Genomic DNA, 13,045 nt, shown 5'->3' with positions numbered 1-13,045 from the left:
ATAAATGTACAGTTCAGTATTATTAAATACATTCACTGTTGTAACATGACCCAAATTACTTTTATAATGATAAAAGAAACAAAAGGCTATTAAAAAACAAGAATAAAGTAGTGGATTCTCAGGCTCTGAAGATGTTCACACACTTTGGGTAAGTCTTGGCAGGGACCTGCATTCCTCTACTGAGCACCTCTGATGTGCTGGGCTCTGTGCCAAGCAGGGGACTCCAAGGTGAGCATGGTCTGGTGTCTGCTCTTGGATTTTAGCCTCTGTGGGAAGCAGTTATACCCAAGAATGCTATAGGCCCAGTGGGCCACACAGTCTGCAGGTGCAGCATTGGGAAGGCAACACAGATGGAGTGGCATGTGAGCTGAGCCCCGAAAGAGGAGCAGATGTTTGCAGGTACACAAGGGCAGAATTCTGGAATTAGTTTGTGCTGTTGGGTTGTGGCAGCACCTACATAAGTACTTGCTAATGATTAATGTCTGTCTTCCCTACTCAATTATAAGCTTCATGAGAGCAGGGCCAGCTGGTCTTGTTCACTTTTGAACCCTACTATGCCCACCACAGACAGGGATAAAATTAATACTGACTGAAAAAATGAGCAGGTGAGGAGAAGGAGATGGAGAGAGGAGATGTCACCTTCTAGAACCTTGGCCACAAGAGGCAGACAGCATGGCTGTACTCCATGGGGAAGAGGGTGGAGGGAAGCATTATGCAGATGATGGAGAAGGAGCATGCCAAATACTGCACCACAGGAGCCAGTGGAGAAGCCCAGGTTTGAGAGAACACTTCAGGGCTTGACTGCTGGGTAGGGACTGGGAGAAAGGGGAGAGGCTGGGGTGCAGGGCCAGGGGAGGAGAGGGGTCTCTCCTTTAATGAGACTCAGATGGCCAGTATGAAAAGACAGGAAATGCCAGGCACTGACAAGGACATGAAACAACTGGAACTCTCATACATGCTGGGAGAGTGTTCTTCCTGTTCTTTCAGGCTTTAGACAGCATTCTGGTTGCTGGTTGGTTTAGGCTACTACCATTCGAGCCAATCAAGGGAACCTCAACATCTGCACTTGAATTATCAAACATGAAAGGCTCTAGGTCCAGAGCAATTTCAAAGATAGGCCTGAATCGAAGAGACACAGTACAATCAAGAGCCCAGAACTGGCTCTGTGTTCACAAGGCTCCACAATGTCAACTTTGCCCATGTGCCTTCTTAACCCTCATCTCACGTCACCCACAGCTGGCAGGACTTCAGTCAGCAGAAGGTGGACTCTGCTCTTTTCAAAGCATACACGGTGTGAGCTCTGGGCACTCCACCAGGGTGTGTGGAGCCCCTCTGTCTGAGAGGTCTTTCTGCACAGCCAGTCAGGCACCAGAGCCCTCGCCCCCTGCCGGTGCTCCAACTTGCCTACCAATGTGCCAACATGGAGCCCACTCAGGGCAGTACTGCTTGATACTTGCACAGCTCTAGTCTGAGGGAAGGACTCTGTGTGGTTTGTATTTTTACTGCCTCTTCCTTTTCAATTTGGAGGATGTTGTCACTGAGTTACCAAATGCCACTTAACCCACTGCAGGGGAGCATGAAGAAGTACCTGCAGGCAGTCCCTGGGATGAGGTTGCAGTCCAGAGGGGAGTGGCGAGATGAGCACAGATGATGCAACAGGGACTTAATAGAAGGCAATGTGGAATCAGGAACCACACTGTGTGCTCTCAGTGCTACAGGAGCTCAGAAAAATAAGGGGTCAAGTAGGGGTGAGTTGGTTAAGGAAGGTCTTGAAGCAGAAACCAAAATGGGGAGCAAAGAAGAGGGGAGACCATTACAGATGTGAGAAACAACTAGGACCTCTATGCAAAGACACAGAACTCAAGAACTGGTCAGGCCTGGCCTCATATGGGACAGCCCCATGGGCTGCTCTTTCACCCAAGAGAGAGGCCACAGAAAGCAGGCCTCCCCTGGAGTTCCCATTGTGGCTCAGCAGGTTAAAAACCCAACTAGTATTCACGAGAATGCGGGTTTGATTCCTAGGCTCATTCTGTGGGTTAAGAATCCGGCACTGCCACAAGATGCTGTAGAGGTCGTGCATGCAGCTCAGATCTGGTATGGCTGTGGTATAGGCCAGCAGCTGCAGCTCTGATTTGACCCTAGCCTGGGAACTTCCAGATGCTGCAGGTATGGCCCTAAAAAAAAAAAAAAAAAAAAAAAGCAGGCCTCCCTCAGCTCCACCCAGCTCCCTGGAACACATGTTCCACCATCTTCAGCCTGAACACAATGCCACATAAGCTGTGTCCCATTCATGCTGGCCTGGAAACTGAGAAGAACCTGGCATAGGGCCCCTCTACTTCTCCCACATGATTGTCTGGGACTCCAGGGGGACCAGCAAGGGGTCGTATTTGTGGTCAGGAAATGCCTGTGGCAGCTGTGGACACCACAGCCCCTCTGTGAACCCTTCTGAAGTGGAGGCCACACTCCCAAAGATTCTCAGCTGCCTAAACTCCAGTTCCAATCTCCCACTTCTTCCTGGTAGGCTCATCTTGTCATGGCAGGTGATGGTTATCTTTCTCCAAGACCATCATGTTCTCTCAGATCAAAATCCTCTAAGCTCAAAGCCAGGACACCGACACTCAGAAGAGCAGATAGTAAGCTGTGGTTTAACTCAATGGTTTTTAACCTTGGCTGCACACTAGAGCCACCTAAGAAACTTCTTCAAAGTACTCATGTCCAAACACTTCAACAGGCACTTTGCAAAGAGAGGATCTAATGGCTAACAAACATGTGAAAAAGTACTCAACTATATTAGTCATCACGGAAATGCAAATTAAAACCACACTGTGAGATCATCACACACCCACCAGAATGGCTAACGTGAAAAAGACAGAAAATACCAATTGTTGGCAAAGATGTGAAGCAACCCGAACTCTGATACATCTCTGGAGGGAGTATAAATGGTACGATTTTCACTTTAGAAAATTCTTTTGCATAAAGTACCAAAAGTGAACATACTGGTTTCCGTACTTTCCCAGAAATTCCATGTCCAAGTGTGGATCCAAAAGAAATGCAAGCAGATGTGCTCTAAGACACCAATGAATGCTCACAGCAGCAGTAGTCATAAAAACCCCAAACTACCAACAACAATCCAAATACCCGGAGTTCCCATCATGGCTCAGTGGTTAACGAATCCGACTAGGAACCATGAGGTTGTGGGTTCGATCCCTGGCCTTGCTCAGCGGGTTGAGGATCTGGTGTTACTGTGGCTGGGGTGTAGGCCAGCAGCTATAGCTCCGATTTGACTCCTAGCCTGGGAACCTCCATATGCCGCAGAAGCGGCTCAAGAAATGGCAAAAAGACAAAAAAAAAAAAAAAAAAAAAAAAAAAACAATCCAAATACCCAAACACAGATAAACGGAGGAACATCTACATGGTGGAATATTCTATAGCCATGAGAATGAACTGACTACAACACCTACAGGCAACAGCTTCCACGAATCTCAAAAACACAATGTTGACTGGAAGAAGCCAGACACAAAAGAATATACACTTGATGATTCCATTTAAATAATAAAAGCTTAAAAACAGGCAAAATTAATTTATATCATTAGAAACAAGAATGGTGGTTATTGGAGTTCCCATTGTGGCTCAGTGGTTAACAAATCTGACTAGGAACCATGAGGTTGCAGGTTCGATCCCTGGCCTCACTCAGTGGGTTAAGGATCCGGTGTTGCCATGAGCTGTGGTGTAGGCCGAAGACACAGCTCAGATCTGGCATTGCTGTGGCTGTGGCGTAGGCCAGCAGCAACAGCTCTGATTAGACCTCTAGCCTGGGAACCTCCATATACTGAGAGTGCAGCCCTAAAAGAAAGGCAAAAAGACATACACAGAAAAAGAAAGGCAATTATCCTTTGGTGCATCAGAGGATGCTGGTGATGTTGTTTCTTGATCTGGATGTAGATTACTCAGGGTAAATGCACTTCGTGAAAAGTCACTAAGCTTTCCCTTTTCTTTTTTGCATGTATATTATCTTTCAGTAAAAATGTAAATTTAGAAGTTCCCGTCATGGCACAGTGGAAACAAATCCGATTAGGAACCATGAGGTTGCAGGTTCAATTCTTGGCCTCCCTCAGTGGGTTAAGAATACAGCATTGCCATGACCTGTGATGTAGGTCACAGACACGGCTTGGCTCAGATCTGGCATTGCTATGGCTGTAGCATAGGCCAGTGGCTACAGCTCCAATTCAACCCCTAGTCTGGGAACCTCCATCTGCCACAGGTGCGGTCCTAAAAAAGCAAAAAAAAAAAAAAGATATAATTAAAAAAAATTTTTTAAAGACATAGATCAAAGATCAGTCAGTATTTTTGGGGGTGAGAGCGAGGCCCAGGCATCCATATTTTTTAACATTCTAGATGACTATACTGCACAGTCAGGACTGAAAGCCAGTGGTTTAATTTCTTGAGAAAAGCAGATCCACTCAAAGACCTCAAATGGTCCTGACAAAAGGCACTTCCAGCTTGGTGGAGTGAAATATTATGGTGGGAAGATGCCCAACTTTGTTGATGTGATGAAGCCTCCTGCATGGGCAGAGGAAGTATTGCAGTATGATGTTGTAATGTGTTTCTTCCCTGTCAGTGTCTGTTGAAAGCTGGTTGCACTGGTTTGTAAATGGTGTGTAATAGGAACAAGGTGGTCCCTGGCTTCACCCCAGGCATGGGGGGTGGTGTAGGTCCCCCTCAGGGTGTCTGTGTTTATGGGTAACAGCCAACTCTGGGTTCAGTGGCAATGCCCAAACTCCCTGGCTTCTGGGTTCAGATTAGGAACTTGCAACATCTTGGTGAGGACCACGTCAGGCTTGGCTCAAATGCTTTAGCTGAGAATTTTCCTTCCGCTCCATGTGGTTACTAGCAACCACTCTAGCAATGGCTGAATTCTGGCACCCTCTAACAAATTATAGGCAGCTTGGAAAGGACAAGACAGTACTCGGACTTAATACCCAGGTATTCTGCCCACTTGGACCCCTTCCACCCTCCCAGAAGTGCATGGACCATGAACCTTCTACTATGGGAGTGGCTATGCAGAGAGGTCTCAGAAACCTTCCCCAGCCCTCCACGGTTCTCTGCTACCCAGGCATGGGCTGGTTCTTCTGGCCATGTCCCTGCATATCTGCCACCCAGTGTGGTGTTCACAGAGCAAGAGTGAACAGGATGGGGCCCGGGGCCTCTTGTTCCTCCTCTGGGTGGGATGCTAGGGGGCCTAGGCTGGGCTCACTTGGCTGAAGGATGAGTGGTGTGGACTAGAAAAGGACAAGCTAAGCTGAAAAGGGCTACATCACTTGATGGTGGCCCGTTAAAAACAAACAAATCTGTCTCCAACTGCGCAGTCCACACCTCTCAGATTAAAAAGAAAAAACCCTGGAGGTAAAAGAATCATAAATAAGGAAGCCAGGGTGTGAGACTGTGGAAATGTCTATCCACAGAAGCTGCAGCTTCTGTTTCCCTGGCTTCAGGCTCCTCTCTGTGAAACAGGGCTGATGACTCCCAGGCCTTCTCCTCCTGCGCAGGATGGCTAAGGGTCCATGGTGCCACTGGAATGGGCACAGAAGGATGGGTCCTGTGGGCTGTGCCTGCGCTGCCCTTGGCTGGGACCTCAGCCCTCATGTGCCACCTCACGTCCATGTTTGTGAAAAACCACTGTGGCAAACTCTGCCAGCCAGAGTGGCACTACCCCTTCCTGTTGTCTTCTTTAAAAAGCATTTATGAAACATTTCCTTTTTGTGCTTCAGGAAGTGGGTGGCCAGGAAATGGTGTTGATTCTACTTTTTCCCTAGAGGTGTGTGGGCTACAAAGGGGTGCACAAATTTAACAGAACTGAAGACTGCCTGGACAGTAGGGTGAGAAGGTGAGAGAATCCAAGGAGTCTCCAGCAGGAGAGTCAGGCAGGCTGATCTCAAAGGAGGCTGTAGAACAGCTCAGTGCTGTGGGGTGTGAGGCGTGAGGGGGCAAGGCCATGGGCTGCACAGGGCTCCAGTTTATCCTCAGCCCAGAGGAGAGAAAATCTCTCCCCAGAGCAAAAGTAGCCAAGAAACTACTGACAGGTTGGACCTGAGGGACCCCTAATGTCACATCTAGGGAAATCCCACCCAGACACGGCCTGGAAGTCACCCAAACATCCACTTTACCTTAAGACCCAGCAAGGATCTGTTATCCAGGAAGGTACTCGATAACCTCTTTTCTGAAACCATTGACATTTTCCAGCCTGTCATATAATTTCTGAAAGTCATTATAAATTCCCTCTCCTGGTTTCCTTCTATTTAACATGCTTATTTTCCTTCTCAAATCACTTCAATAAGTAAGATTTCCTCATATGGAGATGTCACTAACCCACTACTCTCTACTATGTACTACAGTTAACAGCTAGGAAGAGAATTTTCGAAAGCCGGTGAGGAGCCCAGAGGTGTCACAGAGCTCAGACACAGCAAACATTCTGAGGAGGATCTCTCAGGGCTCAAGCAGGGACAATTCTTATTTTAGATGCAAATCAGAAGAGTTTCTGTTCGGCAGAGTCCCAGTAGGAAAGAGATGCACACTGCATAAGTAACAAGGAGAGCTCCAAGAAGGACTGTTTCCAAGGGGGTGAGCAGGATTAAGGGAACTGATAAGGGAAGGACAAACACCCTGGAGCCAGCAACAGTGAGGAGCTATTACCATGGCCAGAGGGAGGAGAAGGTGGGAGTGTTACTGGGACCCTGAGAGAGCTGCAGGAGAGGGCTGCTGGGAGGGAGGGCTTTAGGGAGAAGCAGACAATGCTGACCTGAAGCCTGGCAAGGCAGGGAGCTGGGAGTGGGGATAAAGCACCCTAATGCACCCCAAAATTACTCTCTAATCTCTAAAAGCAGTCTTTGATTGGTCAAACCCAACTGGAAGCACGAGAGCATGGAGCCTGGTTGACACAATCCACAAAGGTCAAACACTGGGAGGTGCAGGAAAAGAGAGAAAATGGGTAAGGGCAGGCTAGTGGGGGGGGATAGCCTGCATGGTTATCTAGTTTAGTAGCCATTTAAAAGGAGCAAATTAGAAGTTAATGTGCTGTAGTGTGGCATCCTCACCACAAAAAAACGGGACAAGAGGCAGTCAGAGACAAGAGCTGACCATGAAAAAAGTTTAAGGAACTTTAGCACAGTGATCTGGGTCCCTATCATGGAGAAACAGACAGCTCCACTTAGCTTAATAATTCTAAGGTAAACATGTGTGTTCATAATGATGATTCTAAATCACCAGCAAAACATTAAACGTGGTCGATGTACTACTACTTAGCACACCTTCATCAGGCAGGGAAGAGTATAACACAATTTAGAGACACTATATATCCACCCAAGCAAAACATAATGGGCTTAAGTTAAACACGTCAAGTTATTCCTATGTCTCAATCTCCTTTCTCTCCTGGAGTGTCCCTCAAGTGCCAGTCAAGAAGTGAAACTGTAGGGAGTTCCCATTGTGGCTCAGTGGTAATGAACCCAAATAGCATCCGTGAGGACGAGGGTTCAATCCCTGGCCTAGCTCAGTGGGTTAAGGATCTGGCGTTGCCATGAGCTGCGGTATAGGTTGCAGACACAGCTCTGATCCCACGCTGCTGTGGCTGTGGCATAGGCCAGTGGTTATAACTCCAATTCAACTCCTGGCCTAGGAACTTCCATATGTGGTAGGTGTGGCCCTAAAAAAGACAGACACACACACACAAAGAAGTAAAATTGTATAAATCTTCAAGAGCAAACAGAACAATAAAGAGACATCAGTGTATAACAGATTTCAGCAAACCCTGGGAAGCTGGTAAGCAGAGGGAGGAATCTTGGCTGATGTGGAAGAAGCTAGTCTCTTAAGGGCCCACAGAGGGGGATACTGAGAGGTGGCAGGCCACCTCACCCTCAGAACCCTGGGGGCTCAGACCTTGGAGAGAGTGGGTATTATGATGGTGAGGCTCAGATCAAAGTGGGTGGGGGTTCTTTAGAACCAGGGCAAGTATTTGGAATCCTCCCACCCCACACTCTGTCCCACACAGCAGGAGACTTAAGACACTAAACAGGAAAGACCCTGGAAAAAAAGAGGACAGGTGAACACAAGGATGAAAACAGAGGGATGTGGGCAAAGTCTGAAGACTGAACAATGCTGCCACCCACCTTCTCCACATGAGTCTGCACACCCCACCCTGCCCTAGGCACATACCACTGTGTACCAGAGCTTTAAATAAGTTTTAAACATTGTTGGAACTTTTTTTTTTTTTCACATTTCTTCCACTGAGAACTAGGTCTTTGTCTCCTTTCCTGAATCTGGGTGGCTTATGACTACAGTGGAATTGATGCTAAGTGACTTCCAAAGCCAAGCCATACAAGGCCTTGCGGCTTCCATATTGCTGGCTGGAACACTGACACTGAAGCCCTGAGCAACCACACAAGAAGTACAACTACCAGGCTGTTGTCCTTCCGGGGCCATGTGTAGTCTATCTGGTCTCCAGGTCCAGCTGCACCCAGTCTTCCAGCTATCCCTGCCAAGTAAAGTGCCATCTTAGAAGTGGATCCTTCAGCCCCAGCTGGTTTCGACTCCCAGCCATCTCAGCCTAGACACCGGATACTGTGGAGCAGAAAAGAGCTAATCCTTTCCTGAACTGCTGACTTGCAGCACAATAAATGGTTGTTGTTTATGCTATGAGTATTGGGGTGGTTTGTTACGCAGTAACGAAAACTGGAACAGGGAGTTAGGATGCTTCTCTTGAGAAGCTGCATGACTCTAGAATAGCCGTTCTCAATAGGGTGATTTTGCCCCCAGGGGACACTTAGCAACATATACAGACACTTTTGGTTATCACAAATCAGGGAGGGGGGTTACTACTGGCAGCTGGTGGGCAGAGTTCGATGATGCTGCTAAACATTCTACAAGAGACAAGAGCTTCTGACCACAAGGAATTATTTTGCCCAAAACGTTAACATGCCAAGGTTAAAAAATGCAGCTCTAGAGAAAAAAGTCTGACATTTAGAGGTTTGTTAATGAAAAGACTGGCTTCCTTACTATAGTGAAGCCCCAGTTGATAAGTTTTTCCCCAATCCAGTTTAATTCAGCTTCTTATTGCTTTTGTTCATAAATATCGATAGATAATTTTTGACATTTGAGGAAAAGCCTCCAATAGGAAAGAGAGAGAGAAAAAAAACTAAAAGAAGTAGAAACAAAGACCATTTAGAGAACAGAAGAATACTAAAACTAATAGACAAATGAAGAATAAGGAATACCTTCAGAGAGATAAGATGGAGATAGTGAATTCATAAAACAAGAATGTAATACTAGGAAGGAGGAACAATTAGAAAATAAGAATGAGTACTTATATATTAAAAATATAAAAGCTAAAATTAAAAAAAAAAATAACAAGAGGTCCTGTCATGGCTCAGTGGCAGCAAATCCTACTAGTTTCCATGAGGACATGAGTTCGATCCCTGGCCTTGGTCAGTGGGTTAAAGATCAGGTATTGCAATGAGCCTCTGGCATAGGCTGGCAGCTACAGATCCGATTGGACCCCTAGCCTGGGAACTTCCACATGCCATGGGTGTGGCCCTAAAAAGACAAAAAAAAAAAAAAAAAAGATTGAAGGATAAAGGCAAGGAAGGTTTTGCAAGAAAGTAGACCAAAAGGGAGGGGAAATGAAAGAAAAAATATGAGAAAATTAGATGATCAATCCAGTAGATTCAAAAGATAAAATAGAGGGAATAAAATTATCAAAGAATATAATTTTCTTCCCAGAATTCAAAAACATGTAACACACTACTTAGCACAACCAGTAAAGTATGTCTACAATCATGTACTGAGTTATGTATTGAGTTAACCAAAAATTGTGTTAGTCCTATTGGGAGGATAGAGGGAGAATGAGATGTGGTTTTGTAGGTGAGCTCAGTTCTCATCTACCACCATACGTCCACAGAGGTCTAAAATTGGTAAATCAAGAAATAACAACATGAACAGAAATAGAAACTAGTAAAAGGGTTGAAAGGGGCTCCCTCTTAAGAGAGTGGGACTAAGAAAGGTTGAGAGTGGATTTTTATCATAAGCCTATTTTATATAAATTATAACACATGCATTATTTTGATAAATTTGATAAAATAAAACCAAGAATGAGTCCAATTAAATATTGCAATGTGATGCAATTAAATTCAATTATTTGGAAAATTCACTTATGTGGACAAACCATGCAGCAAGAATGCTCAGTAAACTGGCATGGGCAGCATACACCTCATTAATGTGGAAGAATTTCTCCTGGTGTCACTGGCCAGTAGACAGTTGGTGGGTGTGAGTTGGGATGGGAGGCACCACAGCAACCCTTGGTTAGTCACCCGCTCCCTTTCCCAGCAGTTGTATTTGCTTGAGAGACCCTGTCCTTGAGTATGGCTCCTACCAGGCTGCCAAAGAGAGAAGGTAGTCATTCTTCTCAGATGACTTGATTAGGATTCCCTGGCTTTCCTACTCTTAACACTGACAAGATGCTGAGTTTCCAAAGAAGGGTAAAAAGCCAAGGCCTAGGGCTAGAGCCACAGAGCTCTTCCCAGAGGTGCAGGAGTCAGGTTGCCTCAGCAGCAGAAGGTGGCTACGCCCACTCGTAGTCATCTGACAGTCACCATATCTCCTATTAGAGGCTCCTGAAGAGGGGCCAATGTGGGGAACGTGCTTGCAGGGGCTTTAGCCCTACCTCTGAGATGCATCTCCTTGGACACCAGCCCTCAGGCCTAACCATCCTTTTCTTTCTTTTCCTTCACCCACCACCTCTTCCCCCTCTCCCAGCCTCTACCTCAGTCCTCAGGAGCTTTGCCCTGGGGGCTGCTCAGTTGGCTCGTCAGCCAAGGCACTGCATTTTTTTTTTAAAAAAAAATCCTTTTCAATTGTTAAGTCCTTTTTAAATATTACATCATTGTTATGTAAGTGTGGATGAAAAATGTTGCATGCCATATCAGCAAAGAATGTTGAGCCCTTTAAGCTATCAGCTACTACTGCTAACTAAGATGTATATCAAAGGAATGATTTCAATATGCCCAGACTCTTGTGTCTTCCCATACATAGAAAAGCACTAATTCATTAATTTGAGATGTTTGGTTTTCTTTAATTAACATAATCTTTTGATGTTCCGACTACTATCCGGTCTTCGTTGCAAAACTCCCGTATATCCTGGCTCCTCTCTTACCTATTCTGAGCAGACCCTCAGAGCCATCGGAGAGGCTGTCTCCCTAGCTTGAAGTCCTCAGAAAGTCCACCAAATAAAACATAATTCTCAACTTTTAGGTTGTGTATTTTTTTTTTTTTTTTGTCTTTTGTTGTTGTTGTTGCTATTTCTTGGGCCGCTCCCGCGGCATATGGAGGTTCCCAGGCTAGGGGTCGAATCGGAGCTGTAGCCACCAGCCTACGTCAGAGCCACAGCAACTCAGGATCCAGCCTCGTCTGCAACCTACACCACAGCTCGCGGCAACGCCGGATCCTTAACCCACTGAGCAAGGGCAGGGACCGAACCCGCAACCTCATGGTTCCTAGTCGGATTCGTTAACCACTGCGCCACGACGGGAACTCCGGTTGTGTATTTTTTTTTCTGTCACATAAATATGTATTCCTTGTAGGAAAATTTTAGAATATTGAAAATCACCCATAATTCTAACCAGACAACTAAAATCACATCTCATCTGAGTACCCAACCGATGAGCACCACCATATACTGGGCCATGAGCTGAGCTTTAAGAGATGTTAATCTCACCAAAGCCTCACAATTCCGTGAGGCAGACACCCATTTTACCGGCAGGAAGCAGAGGCTTAGGGAGAGCACGTCACTTGCCTAAGTCTTCATGTTAAAAGACTGATCTGGATTTCAACCCAGCAGGCTGAGTCCAAAGCTACTTTCCTTGCATGTTTTGTAGGATATTTTCCATTTTTTCTTTTCCCTTTTTTTTTTTAAATTTAGCAATATATGCAAACGTCTTGCTTGTCAATATACACCTAGGTCATTCGGCTGCAAAACATGCCCTTGTGCGGATATGCCAGATTCTAAATAACCCAGTCCTTTTTGTTGAGCTTTCTGACATTTCCTTTTTTTCTATTACAAACAATGCAGTTATAAATATCTCTGTTCATACACCTTTGCACAAATGTGGTTATTTTCCTAGGATAAATTCCAGAAGGTGGAACTGCTCGGACAAAGTCTAGATACATTTTAAAAAGCTGCCCCCTTTCCAGTCACATCAACAGTACACATCAGTACATGTTCCCCCACATCCATTATTTACTGAGTATTTTCACTTTTTAAAATTTGAACTGGGACTTAACACAGAATCAGAAAACCCCTGTGCCAGAAGCATGCTGGTGTATCCTCTAGATTTAGAACCAAACCATCCTTGCTTTTGATAAAAGCCGAAACACTCTGCCAAGGCCAACTGAGACTCCAGCAGGCAGGGCAGAACCTCCAGCAAGAACGAGGAAGGGCAGAGGCCTAGAGGGAGGACAGTAGGGCAGGAGGGCCCAGCTGTGGGCCCACAACTGATCGGTTTTGGGAAGGGTGACAGGTTTTCCCAAGGAGAGCAATGTCTTCCCGGGTCTGAAGACCTGAAGCCACCTCTGTTGATCTGCTCCTCAATACTGAATGGTTCCTCACTGTCCCCAGCCCTCACACTCTAGGCAAGAAGTCAGAGTGAGTTCCTGGACCTCCACCATATTCAGTTGCCAATACTTCCAGCACTCGGATCTTCCCTATCTTTCAAGGCCTTTTAAACTGGAAAGTCCCAAACTAGACAAGATCTTATTGTTCTTTTACCTTGATGTTGATTTCCTTCAACAGGCTGCAAACTCTGGCACCTGGAGGAAGAAAGGAGAGTGAGCCATTAAGACAGAGCAGTGAGGGAAGCCTTGAGACAAAGCAAGCATGGATGGAAATTGAGTGATGAGTGTTCATCTTCAGAAGCCACTGAGGTGTGAGTTGGCTGCACGCTGGCCCAGGGCAGCATAGGCATTCTCCGCTCAGGACAGTTCTTTCTCACCTGGCCTGTTCGTG

At 45.9% G+C, this 13,045-nt stretch overlaps 1 protein-coding gene across 10 annotated transcripts in view; it reads right to left on the bottom strand.

Moving 5' to 3' along the window:
- Positions 1–13,045, bottom strand: part of SLC22A5 (solute carrier family 22 member 5) — a 186,835-nt gene that overhangs the window by 92,089 nt on the left and 81,701 nt on the right. For 6 of the 10 annotated variants that reach the window (XM_021085423.1, XM_021085427.1, XM_021085428.1 and 3 more), the window contains exon 11: positions 12,809–12,849. The exons of 2 other annotated variants lie outside the window; for them this stretch is intronic. In XM_021085423.1, coding sequence (XP_020941082.1) covers positions 12,809–12,849 — 41 coding nt within the window. Of the gene's footprint in view, positions 1–8,447; positions 8,525–10,367; positions 10,422–12,808; positions 12,850–13,045 lie in introns of all 10 variants that reach the window. 2 more of the 10 variants (XM_013995112.2, XM_021085431.1) reach the window with 2 other exon arrangements.

This window comes from Sus scrofa, chromosome 2 (assembly GCF_000003025.6).
Source record: "Sus scrofa isolate TJ Tabasco breed Duroc chromosome 2, Sscrofa11.1, whole genome shotgun sequence".
In the NCBI taxonomy this organism is placed as follows: domain Eukaryota; kingdom Metazoa; phylum Chordata; class Mammalia; order Artiodactyla; family Suidae; genus Sus; species Sus scrofa.
This window is presented reverse-complemented; position numbering and strand designations above follow the sequence as displayed.